Below are 21353 nucleotides of genomic sequence, written 5' to 3' on the forward strand. Positions count from 1 at the left end.
GAGAGAGAGAGAGAGAGAGAGAGAGAGAGAGAGAGAGAGAGAGAGAGAGAGAGAGAGAGAGAGAGAGAGAGACGGTTATTTATTTAGGGGTAAACTCACACATGAGAATGGAGCGATAGTTGCTGCAGACATACCTAAATCATTTTTGCCTTGACATTTGTTTTCTCCAGCTGCAAGCAGCAGAAAATGAGAAAGTAAGGTGGGAACTAGAGAAGAGCCAACTTCAACAGAATATTGAGGAGAATAAGGAGAGAATGCTGAAGCTGGAGACCTACTGGATCGAGGCCCAGACGCTGTGCCACACTGTGAATGAGCATCTCAAAGAGACTCAAAGCCAGTATCAGGCCTTGGAAAAGAAGTACAACAAAGCAAAGAAGTTGATCAAGGATTTTCAACAAAAGTAAGCATTCCAAATAGCAGTTTGAACCCAAGCACGTCTGAAGAGGACCCATCCCCGATGCTTGATCCTGTTTGAGGTGTGCAAAGGGCAGGGGGGTGAATCCCACAGATTGGGAGAGCAACTTTTCTCATGGAAATATATTTTTTCAGCTGACTCCTTCTTAATTTTTGATAGTAACTATTAAAACATTTACACTTACTGGATTTTTTTGGAAGCATCTCTGTTCGAGAAACCAGCAGTGTAGCTTTAGTCCTACATGAGCTGGGAGACAGTTGGACATGCTACATGCAGAGAGCAGGTGGGGTCTGTCTGTCCTCAGAATCAGTGACTGTAGACACTGCCTCTGTAGACACGTAAACACTGACTTGCCGGACCTCCCACCCTGCCTCTGCTCTGCATTGCTCGTCCTCTGTTCCTGGAGCCCTCACCACACCCTCATATGAAATTTCAGCAGCTCCTTTCCGAGCTGCGCTGCTTGTTTCCCTCCCATCTCTTGGGCCATGACTTCATCTTAGAGAGCATGCCCAAAGAGATTTTCATGAGTTATTTCTGACTCTAGACCAACACCAGTCCTTTCATGGTTTTCTGTGACAAACTTTAGAAGCGAAGTATGTGTGACACCATCATCATATTTCTTTCCTGTCTTGGAAATAATATTTTAATAGTTGAAACAGATAGCTTTAATGAGTTGTTTAAGAGAGGATAGCAGTACTCTGTTAGTGTAAACTCAATACATTATTGTTTTAGCTTTTTGCTAACAACACTGTATGTATAAGAAATGACCAGATTTGCATATTCCATCAGAAGCTCTCAGAATGGAGGGGTACCCTCTTTTCCAAGATTACCCGTGGAGGTGTGAATGCGTTGTGTCCCAGTGCCCACGGTTTTCTCGCTGGAACGACCTCTTTTCAGCTCTTACCATTCACTGCCATCTGTTGCCTTGTGTATTGGAAATAGAGAATCACTTCTACTGACAGGAAATTATCACCATTCAATTCCCCACGGAGTCGGTGCAGTCACTCCTGTCCACACGCGTGTGCATGCTCCCTATCAGGACTCACACCAGGTGAACAGCACACCGAGAAAATCAGAATACTTCCTGTACTTGTGATTAAATCATTAAAGATGTCTTTTCTTTTGCTGCCTTAAACTTTCCTCCTAACTCTATTTGAGTTTCATTTATTTAAATAGCTCTTCCTCACTAACGCTATCTACAATTGAACCTATTACTTTCTTCTTTAGAGAGCTCGACTTCATCAAGAGACAGGAAGTAGAAAGAAAGAAGCTGGAAGAGGTGGAAAAGGCTCACCTGGTAGAAGTGCAAGGCTTGCAAGTCCGGGTGAGTGGCGTGGGGAGGCGTGGGGAGGCGTGGGGAGGCGTGGGGAGGCGTGGGGAGGCGGCTCTGCCAGAGGGAAACGTGCTGGGCATTCAGTTTGTGAATGGCCTTTTGTTTTCTAGATTAGAGATCTGGAGGCTGAAGTGTTCAGGCTGTTGAAGCAGAGTGGGACTCAGGTGAACAACAACAACAACATCTTTGAGAGGAGAACGTCTCCGGGTGAGGGCTCCAAAGCAGACACTATGGAGAACGTGGAAGTCAGACAAATGTCCTGTCAGGATGGCTTGGGTCAAGGTTGGTCTCTCCTTACCACTGTGCTTACAGAGTTTTTTCTGGCTTGGAGATCCCAAAGCTCAAGCCACCTTCTAAAGCTTATAAGGATAAGAACTTGTCCGTTTTCGCCCGTATCAAACATGACCACTTCAGCGTAAATGACAGTTCCAACTGAAGCAAACCCAAGTGTCAGGAATAAATGCCCTTCGTAAACGGCATTGGAAATAATAGTCCATTTCTTCTGGTCCCCACCCATAGAATAGTATCTTGCCCATGCATCAGAGGGCTGGCAACCTGATCTAAGATTCTCTCTTCAGTTCTCTTCTTTATGTGGGGTCCTGCTTGTACTTGGTCCATCTTGCCCAAAACCAAATAAGAAGAGAACATAGCATCGGACACATCCACAATCCACATGGCACTTCTGTATGTAGAGTTTATGTGTATATCCATATGAATGTTTCATTTAAACAGTGCATTCGTACATTAAAAATGAAAAAAAAAGAAAACAGAAACAGAGGTCAAAGCATAGAAAAATGTTTCAAAGATAATGGTATATTCATGTGAAGACTATTATGAGATTAATTTTTAAAAGAACTATTTATAACTAACAACAGATTATTGACTTTAACTGAGTTATAAGTTTTTAAATGTATTCATTTATTAATATAATATAATCAAAAGTATACATACTTAAATGTATTTCTATTCATAGAAATCTTTACATATATACATATTCTCATATAATATTCATAAATACAGCTTTCCTGATATATATGAATAAATATACTTTATTATAGAAAAAAAGAGATTGTGTACACATAAATATGAAGCCTGGGAGACTTGGTTTCTTCGTTTCTAATGGATTTATAGAGAGCGCCACACAAAAGCAGTGTTACCGCGACCTGGCCACTCACGAGCCTGACTTGCAGCAAAACTCTGTTAGGAGCTGTTTCATTTTTTGGTGATCTTTTTCTCCTATTAAAATATTTTCAGGGCTGGGAAGATGGCTCAGCTGGTAATGTGTTTGCCACACAAGTGTAAGAACCTGAACTCAGATCCACAACATTCTCATAAAAAGCCATGTGCAGAGTGTACATCTGTAATCCCAGTACTAGGACAAGGAGCAAGAGATAAGAATTCATGTCTCTGGGGCTTGTCATCAGCCAGCCTAGCTGAATCAAAACTCCCGGTTCACTGAGAGATCTATTCTAAAATAATGGGGGGAGGGGGAAGGAAATGAGGGGAGGGGAGGAGGTGGAAATTTTTAAGTAAAAATAAAAAAAAAAGGATCCAGAATTCTATTGGAAAATAGATAAACTTGCATTGCATGATAAATAATCATTGCAGTTCTGTTTGTAAGCACAACAAAAAATGCACCAATAATTTATCTGTTTGCTATTGTCATAAAAATATTTCAACTATTAAAACTGGTGATCCTGATAAAAAAATAATGTAAAATAAAATAATGTTTCTTGAGGAATAATAGCTGAGCTCAACATACATGTATTCACACTAAGACAAACACTCATTGGCATGTCTACACATACACACAAACATGCACACGCATGTACCACACACAGACACAGACGTTTCCAGACAGATGTTTCTAATAAGCAGCTATTTATATTGCAGCATTAACTTCAGATGTAGTTTCTTAATCATTAAAAGTGCAAAGAACTGAAAAATGTTCATTTTAATGAAGTCGGTGTTTAAAGATTTGGATGCACTCCCTTTGTGTATGCCTCTCTGCTGGGCTGTCCCTAAGTAAGGGATCGTTTATAAGTACTGCCTGAAGTCAGTTGGCAGGGAGGAGCCTTGAGGGTACACCATCCCACCGAGGGCTGTCTCAGGAGGGTCCCCACCTGCTCTGGATCTGCCTTATTATGTGAAATATAAAAGTGGTGTCAACTCTTTCCTCTCCAGCCAGCCACCATTGCTTGGCACCATGTGGCTATGCTGCAAAGGTAAGTCATGCTATCAGTTTTTATCCCTGAAAAGGCGTACAATTGAAGTCAAAAGAGAAGGCGCAGAAACCAAGCCAGTGTAGGTTTTTAACCTTTATGGGTGTCTAAAGTTTAATTGTAGTTTACTATAAATACAGGGTCTTCTGTGGTATACTCAGGCTATGGCCACTAACCAGTAGACTTTCCTCGTTTCTCATTTCTTTCAGTTTAGAAATTGGTATCTTGTCAAACATATAATTAATGGCATTTATTAAAATATATGACTACAGAAGATCAACAAACTGTGCTATTAACATGCTGATTTGGATCAAAACCTTACATTTCTTCTGAACTCTTTTTCTATTCTGCACCCTCCATTTTGCTAAGTAATTACCAGTTTCCCTAGCAACACTGTCGGTTCACAGTGAGATGTGGTGACTGCTCGTTCTTCCTGAAAGCCACCCTGCTTGTGTCGAGGTGGAATCGTCACTGCAGACTTTAGCAATGCACACATCGAGCCATGTTCTTCCAGTTTCTTAGTCAAAGACAGCCAATGGTAGATCTTGAATTTCAATCACATGAGCACATCGACGTAAGTGGCTTGGTTAGGAGCTAGGTGGAACATTCTGGAAAGTACTTTTCTAAATTGCTTCTGTTGCCAGGGAACACCAAAGACTTAGAGATTTAGGGAGGAAGGCTGCAGACCAAACACAGCCCATTCAGTACTGGAAGACCTTTGCGACTTCCTGTAACAGGTGCTGGGTTATCGTGCAGCCTGTTAGGACTGTCCAGTTCTCATCTGCTTCCCAGGTCTGGAGGGTTAAAAGGTGTTTTGGGCTTGAGGCAGCTCTTGAATTAGGTCAATGATAAACTGTTTCAGAACAAAATAATGAAAGAGAGGGAAGGCGAGGCAAGGAGAGGCAGCGGGAGTGGGCTGGAAGCCCCCATTCCTCCCCACTGACCCATGTCCTAGGATGGAGCTTCCTGCAAAACTTTGGGTCAACACTCAGGATTGGAATTCCAGGCATTTTTGAGGAATGTAACCAATTTTCAAACCTTACAAAAAATTCACCACATTTAAATTATCTTTTAATGGTATTTGAATGTATCCTGGTCAGAAATAAAACAAGGCAGGTATTTTATTAAAATTTTGGTAGAAGGCCAGGCGTGTGGTGCAGGGCTTTAACCCCAGCTCCCAGAGAGCAGGAGTGAGGCCAGCAGACCTTGTGAGTTCCACGCCAGTGTACCCGACATAGCAAGTTCCACGCCGGCCACAGCAGAGAGAGGAACCCAAAGATTATGCGTACAAATTCATTCTTTAATATATTCTAATTATTTATTCTCCCCATAATTATAGAAAACAATTCAATAATTTTTCATCAATAGTTAACAGATCTCAAATCACCTCTGTTTTACACCGTGTAATTGTCAAATATTATTTTTCGTCTGTAAAAACTGTGATTTTTTTTCCCACACTGCCTTTGCTCAGTACCTCATTAACACCGGTATGCATGAGTTCTGTACCCTGCTTCCTCTACTCTGGGATGGCGGTCACATCAGGGGCTGAGCTACCATGTTGCCTTATCATTAGATTATGAGGTTTAACTTACTTCTGATACTTTTCCTTGAAAATCCCCTGAAATTCAAAATGTCTATCCTGAGCATCCACATAGTTCACGATTCATATGATGATGCTGCTGTTTCAGCTTAAATATTTAGAGTTTGTTTTTTTTTAGAGAGGGGTAACGCATGTTCCATAGAGCGCCGAAAGAAAGCCTGGGATGGATAAGAGGGAGTTACCTATTCAGGCAAACGATTGTTACTATAGTGAAAGGGATAAAAAAAAGTGCAATCTTATTGGAAGTCATGAGAACACCGAGTATCTGTTGAAGTGGCAGAGACTTATAAGGAGAAAGGTAGCTTACTAGGTAGAAAGAATGGCAAGTATGTAACAAAAATAATTTGTGGGATGAATGGAATTGAACATGGGAAAGAGATAGATGTAGAACTTAAGTCACCATATCATATACACATCTGAAGAGAAAAAGGGAATTCAGGTAAAAGTTGCTTAAAATCAAAATGACTTTTTCCCTCCTTAATTGATGTTTCTAATACAAATGGGGTCATTTGAACTGGCACGAGGTAGCCTTGGTATAAAGTGGGCTCTGACTGCCTCAAAATGTCCTGGCCCCTAACACCGTAAATGTCACCACCAGTTGTGAACAGAACGGAGGTGCCTAGAGGGACGTGAGTAATCCGGAGGTCGCCATAGAAGGTAGGCGTGGCTACTAGGTGCGCCTCACATTTACCTCCTCCGCGCCACGCTCGTGCGTAGAACACACTGAACCTCATCTGTGGCCAAGTGTAAATACAAGGGTTCCACAAAGCACTTCACCATTCGTGTTCAGGAGAAGGCTTTATTGCTAAAGTGCCTGCTCCCCAAATGTGAGAGCCTGGCCTTGAATCCCTTGCACCTGTCTGAAAATCTGGGCATGTTAACAAATCTGTCGCTCCAGAACCTGGGAGCAGGCAGAGACAAATAGATCCCTGGAGATCATTAGCCATTTAAGCCAATGGGTAAGCTAGGGGTCGGTGAGAGACTCTGTCTCAAACAACGAGGTGGAAGTGGAAGGCAGTCGAGAAAGACACTCAACAGTGACCTTCACACCCACACCCACATCCACACCTCCATCCACACACCAGTGCACCCACATCCCTGCCCACAGTACTTGTTTCTCTAGTTGCTTACTGCATTTAAGTACCAACTCTTCCATCTGTTGAGTATAAAGAAGTTCTTTAATGGTCCTTATCTTATAAAAGCAGAAAAGCTATGAAAGAATAAATGCATGGTGCTGATAGGAGAATTCCGTGAATCATCTTAGTTAAGTCCTTGGTGCAGGGCCTAAGTCCAGCCAGAGCTTAGTGCTGGCTACCACCATGGTAGTGTTGACAGCAGACATGTCCAGCTGTCCCTTTATAGAAATTCCTATGCAGCCCTGAGGGTGAAACAATGAAACATAGCAAAGACCCCATCAAAAGAAGTCCCAACATGGTATATCCTATGTATTCTATACATTGTGTGTATTCCGTCTACCCAGCTCCAGCAATGGCAATGCTGCAGGTGAAAGATTGTAAACCATCACTCAAATAATCACATCATCTTCCTAAAAACACAACAAAACCCGCCCCGTCCTGGGCTCTCAATGAGCCTGGGAGCGTCCAGTAGAGCTGGCAGGGAGAGGGTTGAATCAGCTGACTGGCAGCAACTGTGCCAAATTTGCTTTCATTTAAAAAAAAAAAAAAGTCTTTGCTCCCTTTAATATTTTTTGTAGTTGTTCTTTGCTTTTGTTTTGAGACATCTAGACTGGCCTCAAACATGGGACCCTCCTGTCTTGGTGGCCCAAGTCCTAGGATCTCAAGTGTGTGCTTTAGCGTGTTTCCTCTCAGAATCCCTATTGTCTGAGAATCCCAAATGTCACTTGCACTTTCTGTCTTGGTCCTACCAAGCACCAAGTAGATAAGGGCTATATGAAATTTTGTAGTCAGCACTGGTCTTAGATTAGGTCTGGAAACAGGGAAAACTCCCTGTTTAAGAAAGCTAGAATTTATACTGAATGTATATGATAATAAGTTAAGATTTCTTAATAATGACACAATGCACTACCTGATGAGTTGTCCCCTTTTTAAACTTGTTATAATACTTAGATAGATATCCAGAAGTATGATTGCTGCTTTAATGAGTGGGTGGTTTAAAAGTCTAAATATCTCCAATAAAATAAAACTATCCAATAAAAGATACAGTGGTAAATTTCTGAAGTAGAAGCCAGAAGATATCAGGATACTAACTTTAAAATATTGAAAGAAAATTAACTGTGCATTGTTGCAGAATATTCCTTTACATTGTGTGAATATTTGTCATTGTGATTGATTTAATGAAGAGCTAAATGGCCAATCGAGGCAAGAAGAGATATAGGTGGACAGAAAGATCTCAGGGAAGAAGAAAAGCAGAGTCACCAGCCAGACTCATAGGGAACAAGACACGCATGAGGGATGGTAAGAGCCACGAGCCATGAGCCAGCAGGTAGAATAGAAAAGGGGTAAGTTGTTATAAAAGCTAGTTAGAAATAAGCCTAAGCTGTAGGCCGAGTTTTCATAATTAATAAGAAGTCTCCATGTCGTTATTGCCACTTGGTGGCCCAAAGCAAACCTGTGTACAGTTCACCTATTGACTTTAGCATCAGTGCCTTTAAGAATGATGAAGAAGTTTGTCATCTGCAGCCCCAGCCCTCAGGAAACAAAAGCGGCAGGACCACAAATTTGAGGCCAGCCTTCTACACGGGAAGAATTGTCTCAAATGAAAAAATGAATACAATACAAAATAAGCAAAAATTATATCCCAGGCAAGCAAAATGTAGATATTTTTGTACCAATGACCCTTCATGTTTTTTCTAAAAAATCCACTACAGAACGAAAGCAGCAAGCCCAGGAATGATCTCAAGGCTCAGACCTCGAAAGTCCAGTTGATCTAAAAACTTTCAATATCCCACATTAAATATTAGCAAGCCAAATCCAGAAATATAACTTAAAATATGATGTATCATGACCACAGTAAGCCTGTGCAAAGAACACAAAAGTTGGTTTAACATTAAGAAAGGTAAGATCTCATATTTCACATATTAGCTAAAAGAAAATTTAATATAGTTATTTCAGTGACTGAAGATGGACAGTTAGTATTATCTATCTATAATAAGTTTTATCCAGTTAGAACTGCAAAAGAACTTCCTTAACTTGATATCATGAGAGTAACAAAAGCCTTCATCAAACCTCCTGTGCATAACAAATGCTGAAATCAGGAATTCTCTACAAAATTAAAAATGCATTCAGTGTTGCTTTATTAAAAGCACCGTTCCCTTTTCTCTCCATTGTTGACCTAGCATTTCTAGCAAGTGGATACTAGAGGAAGCTAGTGAAGTAAACAAGCAAGAAGATAGAAGAAAGGAGCAGAGTTACAATGCATTGTATTTTAAAAGTTATTGCTTGAGCATTTTATGAAAGAATATAATTTGTTTTGATGAAATCAACCTCCTCCCCTCCAAACCCTACCCAGGTTGTGGTTATTACTTGTACTGTTTTGGGTTTTTTGTTTGTTTGTTTGTTTGCTTTAATCAAATACCTAAAAACTCAGAAGTCAGTGGATTATTAAAATTTAACAGGGAATTACTAGATTAAATTTTTAAATCAATTTTTCTTAAAGCACATGAGAAACTATCTCAAAGCAGAAAACAAAAAGCAAGCAAACGAAAAGGAAAAGATTTTTTTTCAAGCAAAATAACTTGTCTTAGTTAGGGTTTATATTGCTGTCACAAAAATATCATGACCACAGCAACTCTTATAAGGAAAACATTTAATTGGGGTGGCTTGCTTTTGGTTCAGAGGTTCAGTCCATTATCATCGTGATGGAGGGCATGGCAGAGAGCAGGCAGACCTGCTGGGGACTTGAGCGCTACATCCTGCAGGCAACAGGAAGACGACTGACTGCCACACTGAGGGAAGCTTGAGGAAAAGAGACCTCAGAGTCCTCTCCCACAATAAAACACCTCCTTCAGCAAGGCCACACCTCCTAATGGTGCCACTCCCTTTCAAGCAACCCCATAACTAGAGACTAAAGAGGAGAAACACACACACACACACACACACACACACACACACACACACACTCAGACTTAACATGCTTTTAAGATTGAGTGAGAGAGAAGGATCCTATTAGGAGACACGTCAAACAATAAGGAGGTTCCTAAGATCACTGGACTCCTGAGAAATGTTTCTTCGCTCCCCCGTCCCTTTTCTCTTGGTCCTTATTTGATTAGCTCTTCAGATACCTGGGTCTTTCACACCAGTCAAATCTTCACTGTAACGTCTATTTTATACCCTGGTAGAGTTTGAGAGTGTATTAAGCATTCACTTTCAGCACAAGAGGCCAGAATCGTAAACTAAAGTTAAAGATATAATTAAAAATGGAATTCGTTATGTGAGAAGTCATTAAAATGAACACTTGTTTTTCTTTATGAAGACTGCCTCATATAATATCCAGCATGATAGCTAAGCCAATAAGGGTGCTTGCTACCACCTGACAAGGTGAGTTTGGTTCCTAGGATACACATGGTGGAAGGAGAGGACCAACTCCTACAATTTGTCCTCTGGCTTCCACAGTAACCCTGGCACGTGCAGAGTGTCCCCACACACAAATAAATAAGTTAATAAATAAATCTAATAAGCATTTTGAAAAGAATGTCTCCTATAAGAACATTAGATGTATGGCAATGAAGTAGTTGTTTTATTGTCTCATTGTTTAGCTCAAAAGTGGGCCAGGACTAATTCTGGAGTAGAATCAAGCTTTCTTTAGTCATGTATAAATAAATTTAAAAATCTGGTAAATTTTTATAGTTTGTCGTTTATCTTGAATTATTTTTAATCTTCTTCACTGCTCAACAAATAGTTTGACTGCAATGCTATTGATTCTCACTAATTAGAGAGTGAACATTCCTGGTAAATCACTCTGGAAATTTTTAATGAACAAGCCAAATGAATGAGAAATCAATATTTATTGACTTTTTTTTCTGGCAAACAATTAAAGTAAAAAGTAGCCTGCTTCCTCAAAAACACAAGCACCGAAATTGCCTAGCGAGGCTGGTGGAAGTTTTGAGCCTGTCTACAGTTGAAGCCATGACAGGCCGCAAGGACAGCCATGGGAGATGTGGAGTTGTGGATGGGGCTGGTTTTGGTTTGCATTTCTCACTTTGTCTTCATAAATTCATGGAAGTCTCCAGACCCCTCTCCAAACCACTCAGCTTCATCAAGATGCACATGGCTATGAGAGCATACAAAAGCTGGCTTATTAGAATGAAAAGTTAGAATGTACTTTTAGTAATTTTCTGCTCATTTTAGTAAAAAAAAAAAAAGTATAGTTCATAATATTTTGCTTTGGATTTCCAATTTTGTTTGACTTTGGTAGAACTACAAGATTGATTATGATCTTCTAAAAGTAAAGATCATTTTTAACCTAAATGTGGTTAATGTCCTGTCTGAGGGAACTTTACCGGGAAGGTATATTCCAAATATTTCCTGTTTAGACGTGTGGTCTAACGGGTATTGGACTGTGACATTATAGTGGGGATCTGAGGATAGGAAGATACTATGGGATCTGAGGATCAACCATCTGTTGCCCTTGGTCCTGCTCAACTGGAAGGTTGGAGGGGGTCCTAAATAACAGCGGGGCACTCTCCTCAGATACATAGCTACTGAAACACAACCGCTGTCTCTAGTTATGACCAGCAAATTCACCTCTAAGTATGGTACAGAAAAACACCCCAACTGTATTGTATTGGTTCAGTAATACAATATCAAGGCCCTGTTCAGTAGGATACTAACCACAAGTTATGGCTGAGTTCTTCTTAAAGATAATTGTCAAATATTTTGCATAATTAGTACAGTAAGTATGCCCGATATCTATGGAAAATAATTGTAACAACAATGGGATGCTTCTATAATTGCACACTGAAAATTCTGCTGCTTATGAGTTTGTTTGTTTTTTGTTGTTGTTGTCTTGATGTTGTTTGTTTTGTTATATTTTAATGATCCTAAGTGGCATTTAAACACCAGAAAAGCAAACAAAACCCTCACCAAAAAGAAATCCACATATTTTCTTTCCTTGTTCTTTATTTTTTCCCTTCCTTCCTTCCTTTGCTTTTCTTTCTTCTTTTCTTTCTTTCTTTTTTTTTTTTTTTTTTTTTTTTTTTTTTTTTTGGCTTTTCAAGACAAGGTTTCTCTGTGTAGCCCTGGCTGTCCTGGAACCTTCACAGTAGACCAGGTTTGCCTTCCAAGTGCCAGGATTAAAGGCAGGCACCACCACTTGCCTGGCTATAACTTCAGGTTTTCTAATGCTGCCGGTAGCCATGTCTTCCTACAGTTGAACAGTACTTCTCCATTTAGGTAAACAATGTCCATCGAAGGTAACAGGCTTTACTTTCTACCGAACCTTAGGTACTGAGTTCCTCCTTACTTATCAAGGAAGCTAAATACTTCATCTTTCATAGTCTCAAATTTTCTGTCTGCCAATTATAAGCTCAGAGCCTCGTCTTAAATCAGCTTTGAACCACACCCAGAAAGTGCTGCACTAACAAAAATAACTAAATTGCATTTCCAAGTCCTTTGAAATTGTAGTTGTAGTTATGGATGAAAAGAAATTCAGACATATTGTTTCAGCAATTAGCAAATAAACTATAGTTCTTACAACAGTAAATTTAACCCAGTGAAATGATTAAAAAGTAGAAATAATCTTTTTCAGAAGTGACAAGAAATCAACTACATAGAAAATTTCATATATATATATAATTTTTTATATTTAAATTTAAATAATTTATATAGTTTTATTTTAATAAAAACATTTATAATATAATATAAATATAAATTATTTTATTCACTGAAATACTCCAAAAGAAATAACAGAATTAAGGGTGGAAGTTTCCTGTGAGTAGGTCCCCAAACACAATGACCAATAGAACCGTAGACTCTTGTACCTCTGAGTATCACGTTTTTCTTCAGGAATGGCTAGAAGGCGAGCTGTGTAGGCCTTGTGTAGAAATATCATCAGGCAGTCAGTGTCACATGCGAAAAACAGCAGGGTTTTAGTGGGAGAGGCAGAAGGTCTGGGGAACGTTCTCCAAATTCCCTCTTCTGTATCAACACCTGAAACAGCAGAACTAACCAAAATAGGGTGGTATTAAGAATTCCCCAAGTGAAAAAGAAAATAAGTGTGCCCCTTTTCTCTTTTTAAATAAAATTTAACTACACAAATATGGAAACCCATTGGATTACACAAAAAATGCTTAATACAAAACTTGAATATTTCTAAGTATTAAAGTGCTACCTGGCCCATGCCTCCTAATCCGGTAGTCTGGGAAGAAGGATGGCGTCTCGGTTTTGATGTGCCATTGCTGCATGTTTTGCCATTAAGAAACATATCTGTTACTATTTCTAAATATTTTAAGTGAGTGCACATGATATTCTGTAGCTCGTTTCATTCTTTCTAATCTGCTCAATATCAGCAAATCAAGATAGCTATGAAGGGTGTATTATGTAGCATTCATTCTTCTAGGCGTTTTGAGGTCTATTAATGCATTTAATCTTCATAACAATGTGGTGATTATATTATGTCATTATCATTCCCATTTTGCTGTTGAGGATCCTCGGGGAGCGCTGAGAAGCTGGGTAAATTGCCCAGTTTTATGGCATGGCAGCTCTTTCTGGATTTGAACTGTAGGTCTCTTCTCACACTGACTATGTACACTGGCTCTCTGGGATGCTTAACTCTACCACCTGAATGCAGTATGCACCAGCCCCCAATCCCAAAGGGTCCATCTTTTATGAACTTGCAGTCACTGTAAATAATATGCAGATACCGTTTAAGTTTCAAAATGCCACAAAGTGTCTCATTATGCCCAGCATTTCAGTTGACAAAAGCAGAAACCAGATAGAACCGGTTTTGATTGGACCCAGGGCATGACTGAGTGAATAGTGGACCTTGTTCTTAATGCAGCTCCATCCCTGCTGTCCCCACTGCCTGGGTCTGACCTCCAGCAGCATTCCATGTACATCAAAACAGTGAAGAAAAACAGAATGAGTCACAGCAGTGTTGTAGGGAACTGGTCTTCATGTTACAGGTTATATAACACCCTAATTTTATAGCGTGTTTTCATACCAGCTACTAAAATCATAATTAAGTCCATTAAGTTGTTTTAAAGGATCCACTTGAAAGCCATATTGAAGGTAATCTTGAGCTGCAGGTACAGCCGTGTCCCACTCACTCAGACTTCCATCGTTAGGTCCTGCCTGGCGGCTCTAAATGCATCCATCTGTGGTTGTTGGTCTGTTTAAGACTGCTCTGCATTTGTGTTTCTGCCTGCGCTGAAGTCAGTGGTAGGCTGCTTCACAGACTGGAGGATCTGAAGGAAAGAATACATCAGAAAGCAGGAGAGAAAAAAGCAATTTTCCTCTGTTTGTGAACAGCAAAACAAGACACACCAGAAAGAAGAGGAAAGGGGATGCCTGAGGTCTGGGGCTGAGAAACCATGTTACCATAGCAATGAGGAGCTCTCTTAGGAAGAAGTGACAGACAGGGCCAGGTAATCCTTTCCATCTCACAGGGCATAACTTAAGAGACTGAGCCAGGTGCTTTTTCACTGCCACCACCTAAAACGACAGCTCATTCTTTAGGGGAAGAATTTTATTCCTGGGATATATACAGAGCCAAATAAAATCCCTTAGAGTTTTGTTCTCTCTGGTGTGCTATGCTGCTGTGACTTTGCAGAGTTACACTGGGGATGTATTTCTTTATGGAACAGAAAGTAAAACAGAAAAAGAGTGGTTGCGGCAGGCACAAGATTGCACGTGCACTTCACTTCTAGGCTGTAGAAGGAGCATAGGCCCGTCCATCCGAGCTCTTTCTAGGCTGTTCCACAAGTCAGGAGACAAATGGTCAGCTGCCTTTGAGCCTCAGTCTGCCCCTATGAGGAGTGAAGTTTGACTAGACTCCCAAGATTCTTTTCAGTTGTAATACTTGTGATTCTTAAATCACATAGTGGAAGAAGATAGCATATGATGGATAACAAAGACAGATACGTGGCTACCCAGCAGCTGGTGTCCCCTATTTCAAAGGACCTTTCTTGGCTGTCAGAGAGAGTGTTCTTTCGGTGTAAGTGCTATCCGTGTGACAGCTCTCAGCACCGCTCCACTTCCGGGCTCTTTTAAAAACCTGAGTCGTTTTGATTTTCATTTCTCTGATGGCTAAGGATGTCGAACATTTTCTTAAGTGTCTTTCAGACATTTGAGATTCCTTTGTTGAAACTTCTCCCTTTAGGTCTGTACTCCATTTTTAAAATTGGGTTATTTGTTCTTTTAATGATCAATTTCTTGAGTTCTTTGTATATTTTGGAGATCAGCCCTCTGTCCAATGTGGGGTGGGTGAAGATCTTTTCCCATTCTGTAAACTGTTGCTTTGTCTTGTTGACCGTGTCCTTTTCTTTATAGAGGCTTTTCAGTTTCAGGAGGTCCCATTTATTAATCATTTCTCTCAGAGTCTGTGCTGCTGGGGTAATATTTAGGAAGAGGTTCCCTGTGCCAGGGTGTTCAAGTGTACTTCCCACTTTCTCTTCTGTGAGGCTCAGTGTGGTTGGCTTTATGTTGAGGTCTTGGACTTGAGTTTTGTGCATAGTGATAGATATTAATCTATTTTCATTACTGTACATGTTGATATCCAGTTATACCAGCACCATTTGTTAAATATGCTCTCTTTTTTTCCTTTTTATATTTCTTTGATTCTTTGTCAAAAATCAGGTATTTGTAGGTGTGTGGATTGATATTTGGGTCTTCTATTCAGTTCCATTGTTCCTCCTGTCTGTTTTTATGCCCATACCAGGCTGTTTTCAGTACTGTAGCTCTGTAGTAGAGTTTGAAGTCAGGGATTGTGATGCCTCCAAAAGTTCCTTTATTGTACAGGATTGCTTTGGCTGTCCTGGACTTTTTGCTTTTCCATCGTACACCTGTCAGAATGGCCAAGATCAAAAACACCCATGACAACTTATGCTGGAGGGGTTGTGGGGTAAACGGAACACTCCTGCATTGCTGGTGGGAGTGCAAACTGGTACAGCCGCTTTGGATATCAGTATGGAGATTTCTCAGAAAATTAGGAAAAAACCTTCCTCAAGACCCAGCAATACCACTTCTGGGCATATACCCAAAGGATGCTCAATTGTACCACAAGGACATGTGTTCAACTATGCTCATAGCAGCATTGTTTGTCGTAGCTGAAACCTGGAGACAACCTAAAAAGCCCCTCAACCGAAGAATGGATAAGGAAAATGTGGTATATTTATACAGTGGAGTGCTACACAGCAGAAAAAGAAAAATCTTGAAATTTGAGGGCAAATGGATGGATCTAGAAAACATCATATTGAGTGAGGTAATCCAGACCCAGAAAGACAAGTACCGTTTATACTCAAAAACTAGCCTACAATTCACAATCCCAGAGAACCTAGACAACAATGAGGACCCTAAAAGAGAAATACATGGATCTAATGTACATGGGAAGTAGAAAAAGACAAGATCTCCTGAGTAAATTGGGAGCATGGGGACCATGGGAGAGGGTTAAAGGGGAGGGGAGAAGAAAGGAGGGTAGTGGAGGAAACTATACAGCTCAATAAAACCTTACACCTGCTAACGAGTCCTCCTCAATTCCCCTTGTTTCATTTGCTCAGTACAAGCAATTAGGGAAGCTTCTGCAGTCCTGCAGGCGGGATGCTGTGCTGTGTTTAAAAGCCAGGATTCTATTGCCAAAGGAACCATATTTACACATGTGGGATAGACATCTTCCTAAGGTGCCTTTGTCATCTATAACCAAAGTTGTTACCAAACCAACCAGTCATGAGGCTGTCTGTGGCTTAACTGTCTGCAGTTTTCCACCAGCCTTCCCTCTCCCACATTCTCTAACAAACATGGAGTAGATGCTGGAGAGCTGGATTTCCTAGGCTGGTCCCATCGTACAGGATTTCCTAACTTAAAAAACACATCTCCATGGTATTAAAAATCTTACGGTATTGACTTTTCAACACAAACTAAATTGGAGTGGCTAGCTAGTAGCCAGAGAGTCAGAGCCGTGGGGTAATCACAGCAGTTCCAGCTAGCTGTGTAGAGGAGGGCAAGCTACTCCAAGTTTCTGGGCTCCAGGAGAGGAAGCAGCTGCTTGCTTGTCGTCTCATGGGTCTATAATAAGGAACCTACAAGGTGGAGCATGTGACAGTGCTTTGCAGAGCATGCAATCCAACTCCAACACAGAAAAGATGGAAGACATGCATAAGCTGTGATATTTTTATTGTATTATTGCTTTCATCTGTATGGTGTGCTGCATGTTTATTCATAAACAGAGATTGTAAGGTTGACTTTCTCCCAATTATCACAACTAATGAACTCTTCTTAATGAGAAGCTGCAAATAGAGATTTTATTGGAGGGAGGAAATTAAAGTGATGAAGGCGACTTTTTTCCTCCATTGGCATGTAAAAAGTAAAGAGACTACTAATTAGAAAATATCTAGTTATTCTCTGTATTCACCTGAGTGGCCTGGCTTCTCCCGGTCTTCATTCTTCACTCAAGTATAAGATATGAAAAGTCAGCCCTTCTGTAAATATTGTCACTCAGTGATGTGTCTCCTGGACAAATGTGTGTTGAATTTTGTTTGTTAGAACTGTATGCCAAGTACTCAGCTTTATAAGTAAGAGACAAAGCACCTGAGATGCTTTAATGTTTGTATTTTATAATACTTTAAGATAATGCTGTGCAAAGGAATTGCTCAGAATACTGATTCTCATGGGAAATTCTTTTCAGTTCAAGTGTATAACAGTTTTCTATAACCGAGTTATTTGCTTATTTTAATAATTTAAATTCAGGGTCACTTAATTAATTGTTTTCAAAGTGACTTTGTTTAATGACTGCCATCCTGAAAAGATGAGATGGGATTAATCATCAAAGTATTTGATTTACAGTAAATGATCATGAATATCTATGTAAAGAGTCCCTCCACTTGAATACTTTTTCTCTAATCAGTGCTCATACACCACTAACACAATAGGTGGATTCTCTTCCCCCGCATGCATGTGACAGGTTAAACTGTTAAGAGCCAGTTATAGAAGATCGCAGGAAAGCTCTTAGGGGAGCTTCATCATTCCTTGTCCCCTGCCTCTTTCTCATCCTGTCCTGCAATAGAATTTTCTGACAGAGACTCACCCATGTCAACCTTGGATTCAGAGTGGCTTTCGTACCTCAGCCTCCTAAGCACAGAAATGACAGTCAAGCTTTGCCATACCCAACAGCTGCTACTATTGGTTTCGTCTGTTAGTTTGTTTTGCTCCATCTCTTCCCTCCCTCCTTCTCTCTTTGTCTTTGTACTTTATTTTTAGATTATGTATTTTTTTTAGATTGTGTATGTTTTGCCTGAATATCTGAACGTGCATCACATGTGTGCCTGATGTCTGGGGTGGTCCAGATGATTGTGAGGTGTCATGTGTGTGCTAGGAACTGAACCAGGCGCCTCTGTGAGAGCAACAAGCGCTTGTCACCACTGAGGCATCTTTCCAGCTTCTCCCCATGAAGTCCTTGCTATGCAAACATATCTCTAAGGAAAACTAATATAGTTTGTGGTGAGAAGAGAAAGAATTCAGAGAAAGAAATGAGACAGAGTCATCAACAACAGCTTCGAATGTAACCTAGAAACGAATTTCAGAAGATGTAATCTTTCTCCTTCTCCCTTCATGGTGCCAGGAGTTACACACTGGGTAGCTCAATTGTTTATCTGTTTATGTCACCAGGAAATAGATTTGCTTGTCCTAAATTTGCTCACATTAAATACATTCTGTCCTAGTATTTTTTTTCCAATAGAGTTCAAAGGGGAACAGGTTAGATACACACACGCTATCAAGAATGAAGTTGTATGACCTTTCGGTGCGGTTTTGTAGTCAAGGTCACCTTTGCCCACACTTGACTTTGGCAACTAGCCTTCATGGGGTTTCTAAGGTCTCCTCTACCTTATCATCCCCCAACATGTGTGTCCATAAGTAGTTGCGAACCTCTGCTTTTTAGTTATGTTGCAGAAAGGCCTTATATTCTCGGGGTGATAGATTTTTGGTGTCACTTGTCCCCCTGGTCATTGATAGCCAGTGATTGGATTTCAGTGTCTGTGGTCTCCAACGTCTTCACTCACAGATAATTTTGCAATATTCTTCCTAGACTTCAATGAAGCCGTCCCAGAGACAGAGCGCCTGGATTCAAAAGCACTGAAAACTCGGGCCCAGCTCTCTGTGAAGAACAGGCGCCAGAGGCCCACGAGGACACGGCTCTATGACAGTGTCAGCTCTACGGATGGAGAGGACAGCCTGGAACGGAAGGTGAGGGCTCCTGGTTATCAGACGAGTAGTAAACGTGGTAGCTATTTTACTAATAGAGTTTGCTCCCTCCTTGGAAGGAACTACAATGCTTTATGTCTTTGTCTCCTGAATTTATATTCAATGTGCTATATGGTTGTCATTTATTTCTTTTCTCTATTCATTCAGTATCATAGCCAAAAGCATTATCCATATTACCATATTTCTTGATGGTACCTTTGGTATTCAGCTGTTAGTTTTGATCTTGTGGGAAGTAATGACCATTCAAGTACTCGTTTGTACATGCTTAGGTGGCTGTGGAAGCTGCATTGTTTATTGGTAAGTAGCCATGAGCTGTGCATTCTCAGAAATAAGGCAACATCCAAAGGTTCCTTTTCCTGAGCAAAGGCCAGTTCATCTCTAAGTAGGTGTCTCACAGCACCAGCTCTCACTGCCATAACTTGCTGTGTGACCTCTTAGCCCAACAGCCTTCAGTCTCTCTGACCCCACACATTACCAAATCGCTTCTGCCCAAGGATTGGAGAGTTTCTTCTCCAGAATCAGATTCTGGTGTCGCACTCCTCACCCCTGTGGCTAGCCATGGGGCCTTCTCATCGCACCACGTGACTGAGTCTCAAGAAGGATTACAGCTTCCAGAAAGGGACACTTTGTCCTCCGTCTCGGGAGACACTTCACCCTCATCGCCTTCAAAATCTGATCATGAAACAGAAGACGCTTCCTGCCACCGCCAAGCAACCAAGAAAACCTTACATGAAAAAGGTATTTGGATTTTGTTTTGCTTTTACACTTGGCTTTCATCTGACATCACTAATACCTCAACTGTACAGTATAAAACTAGGTTTTTCTCGTAGGTGTAGAGCCTTAAACACTGCTCTCCTTCTATCTTAGGGAAGGAGAGAATTCCCACTTCCATGTATTTTGTTTTGTTTGTTTTTAGTTTTGCCTGGCAGTCTGGTATTTTTATCTCTTTAGCTTTCTCCATGTTGACTGTTAAGGGAATGTTCTGGAAACTGTCTAAAGGTTGTGTACACTAGAGCCTGGAGTTTTCACAGCCACTTAGGGAAAATGTGAAGATTAGAAGATGTCAGCCGCTACCAGTTGACTGATTTTTATTTAAATAAGTTTTCACAGTAACGGTGGTGATGCTACCACTGTAGTAATCATTGCAGGGATCAGCATTGCCATGTGCGTGATAGAAGAGCAATGGGAAAGAGATGTGGAGCAGGTACAGAGTTAGGAGACTTGACTTTTAAATTTTTATTTTATGTGCATGGGTGTTTTACCTGCAGGTCTGTCTGTGTGCCATGTGCATGCATTGCCCTCAAAGGTCAGAAGAGAATTATCAGATACCTGGAACTGGACTTGTGGGTGGTTATGATCCATCATGTGGGTGCTAGGAATTGAACCCGGGTCCTGTAGAAGAGCAGCCAGTGCTCTTAGCCACTGAGCCACCTTTCCGACCCCTATACTTGTCTTTTTAATAATTTATTTTGGTATATAGAAACAGTAAATCTGTGTTTAAATTAAACAGTGCAGAGAAATATAAAACATGAAGTTTGCACCCCCTTTACATGTGATATATTCCTTTAAAGTAACAATGTAGAATTATGTTATTTTTGTATAAGTAATATAATGTATACATATATACAGAACAGAAATTATTTTTATATATGTTTTGGTTTATATGCTTACATTTTTACAAAAATACACTCTAACAAATCACATGACTCTGAAACTTTATTTTACAAATTATATTTTATTGGCACCTATTTAGGAATATATTTAAATATATATAAATTCTGTATCTGCCTATTAAGAATTATATGTAAAGGTATTCAAAGCAGAGACTGGAAAGATTGCTCAATTGATAAAATACTTACAACCAAAGCATGTAGACTCAGGTTTGGATCCCCGGCAACAAGGAAAAAGCTGGGCATGGTGGTTTACATCTATAATCTCAGAGTTGGGGGATAGACAAGCAGATCTGTGGAACTCACTTGCAGCCCATCTAGCCAAGTCAGCGACCCGTACTGTCGCAAAAAGAAGGTGGAAAGGAACTAAAGAAAGATGCCTGATATTGGTTTCTAGCCTTCACATGTGCACACACTCACATAAGCACACACACAGACATGTATACACACTCTCATAAATACACACAGACATGCATACACACTCACATAAACACACACAGACATGCATACACACTCACATAAACACACACACAAACATGCATATACACTCACATAAACACACACAACATGCATACACATTCACATAAATACACACAGACATGCACACACATTCACATAAACACACAGAGACATACATACACACATAAACACACACAACATGCATACACACTCACATAAATACACACAGACATACATACACACATAAACACACACAACATGCA

At 40.3% G+C, this 21353-nt stretch overlaps 1 protein-coding gene across 10 annotated transcripts in view; it reads left to right on the forward strand.

Annotated features, from left to right (window-relative positions):
- The window catches only part of Ppp1r9a (protein phosphatase 1 regulatory subunit 9A), a 280210-nt gene that overhangs the window by 229438 nt on the left and 29419 nt on the right, over positions 1–21353 (forward strand). For 7 of the 10 annotated variants that reach the window (XM_026787519.1, XM_026787520.1, XM_026787523.1 and 4 more), the window contains 5 exons: positions 171–400; positions 1643–1739; positions 1859–2030; positions 18786–18943; positions 19456–19699. In XM_026787519.1, coding sequence (XP_026643320.1) covers positions 171–400; positions 1643–1739; positions 1859–2030; positions 18786–18943; positions 19456–19699 — 901 coding nt within the window. The remainder of the gene's footprint in view (positions 1–170; positions 401–1642; positions 1740–1858; positions 2031–18785; positions 18944–19455; positions 19700–21353) is intronic. The other 3 variants (XM_026787525.1, XM_005363689.3, XM_026787526.1) reach the window with 1 other exon arrangement.

The sequence above is a fragment of the Microtus ochrogaster genome, linkage group LG10 (genome assembly GCF_000317375.1).
Source record: "Microtus ochrogaster isolate Prairie Vole_2 linkage group LG10, MicOch1.0, whole genome shotgun sequence".
NCBI classification, from domain to species: domain Eukaryota; kingdom Metazoa; phylum Chordata; class Mammalia; order Rodentia; family Cricetidae; genus Microtus; species Microtus ochrogaster.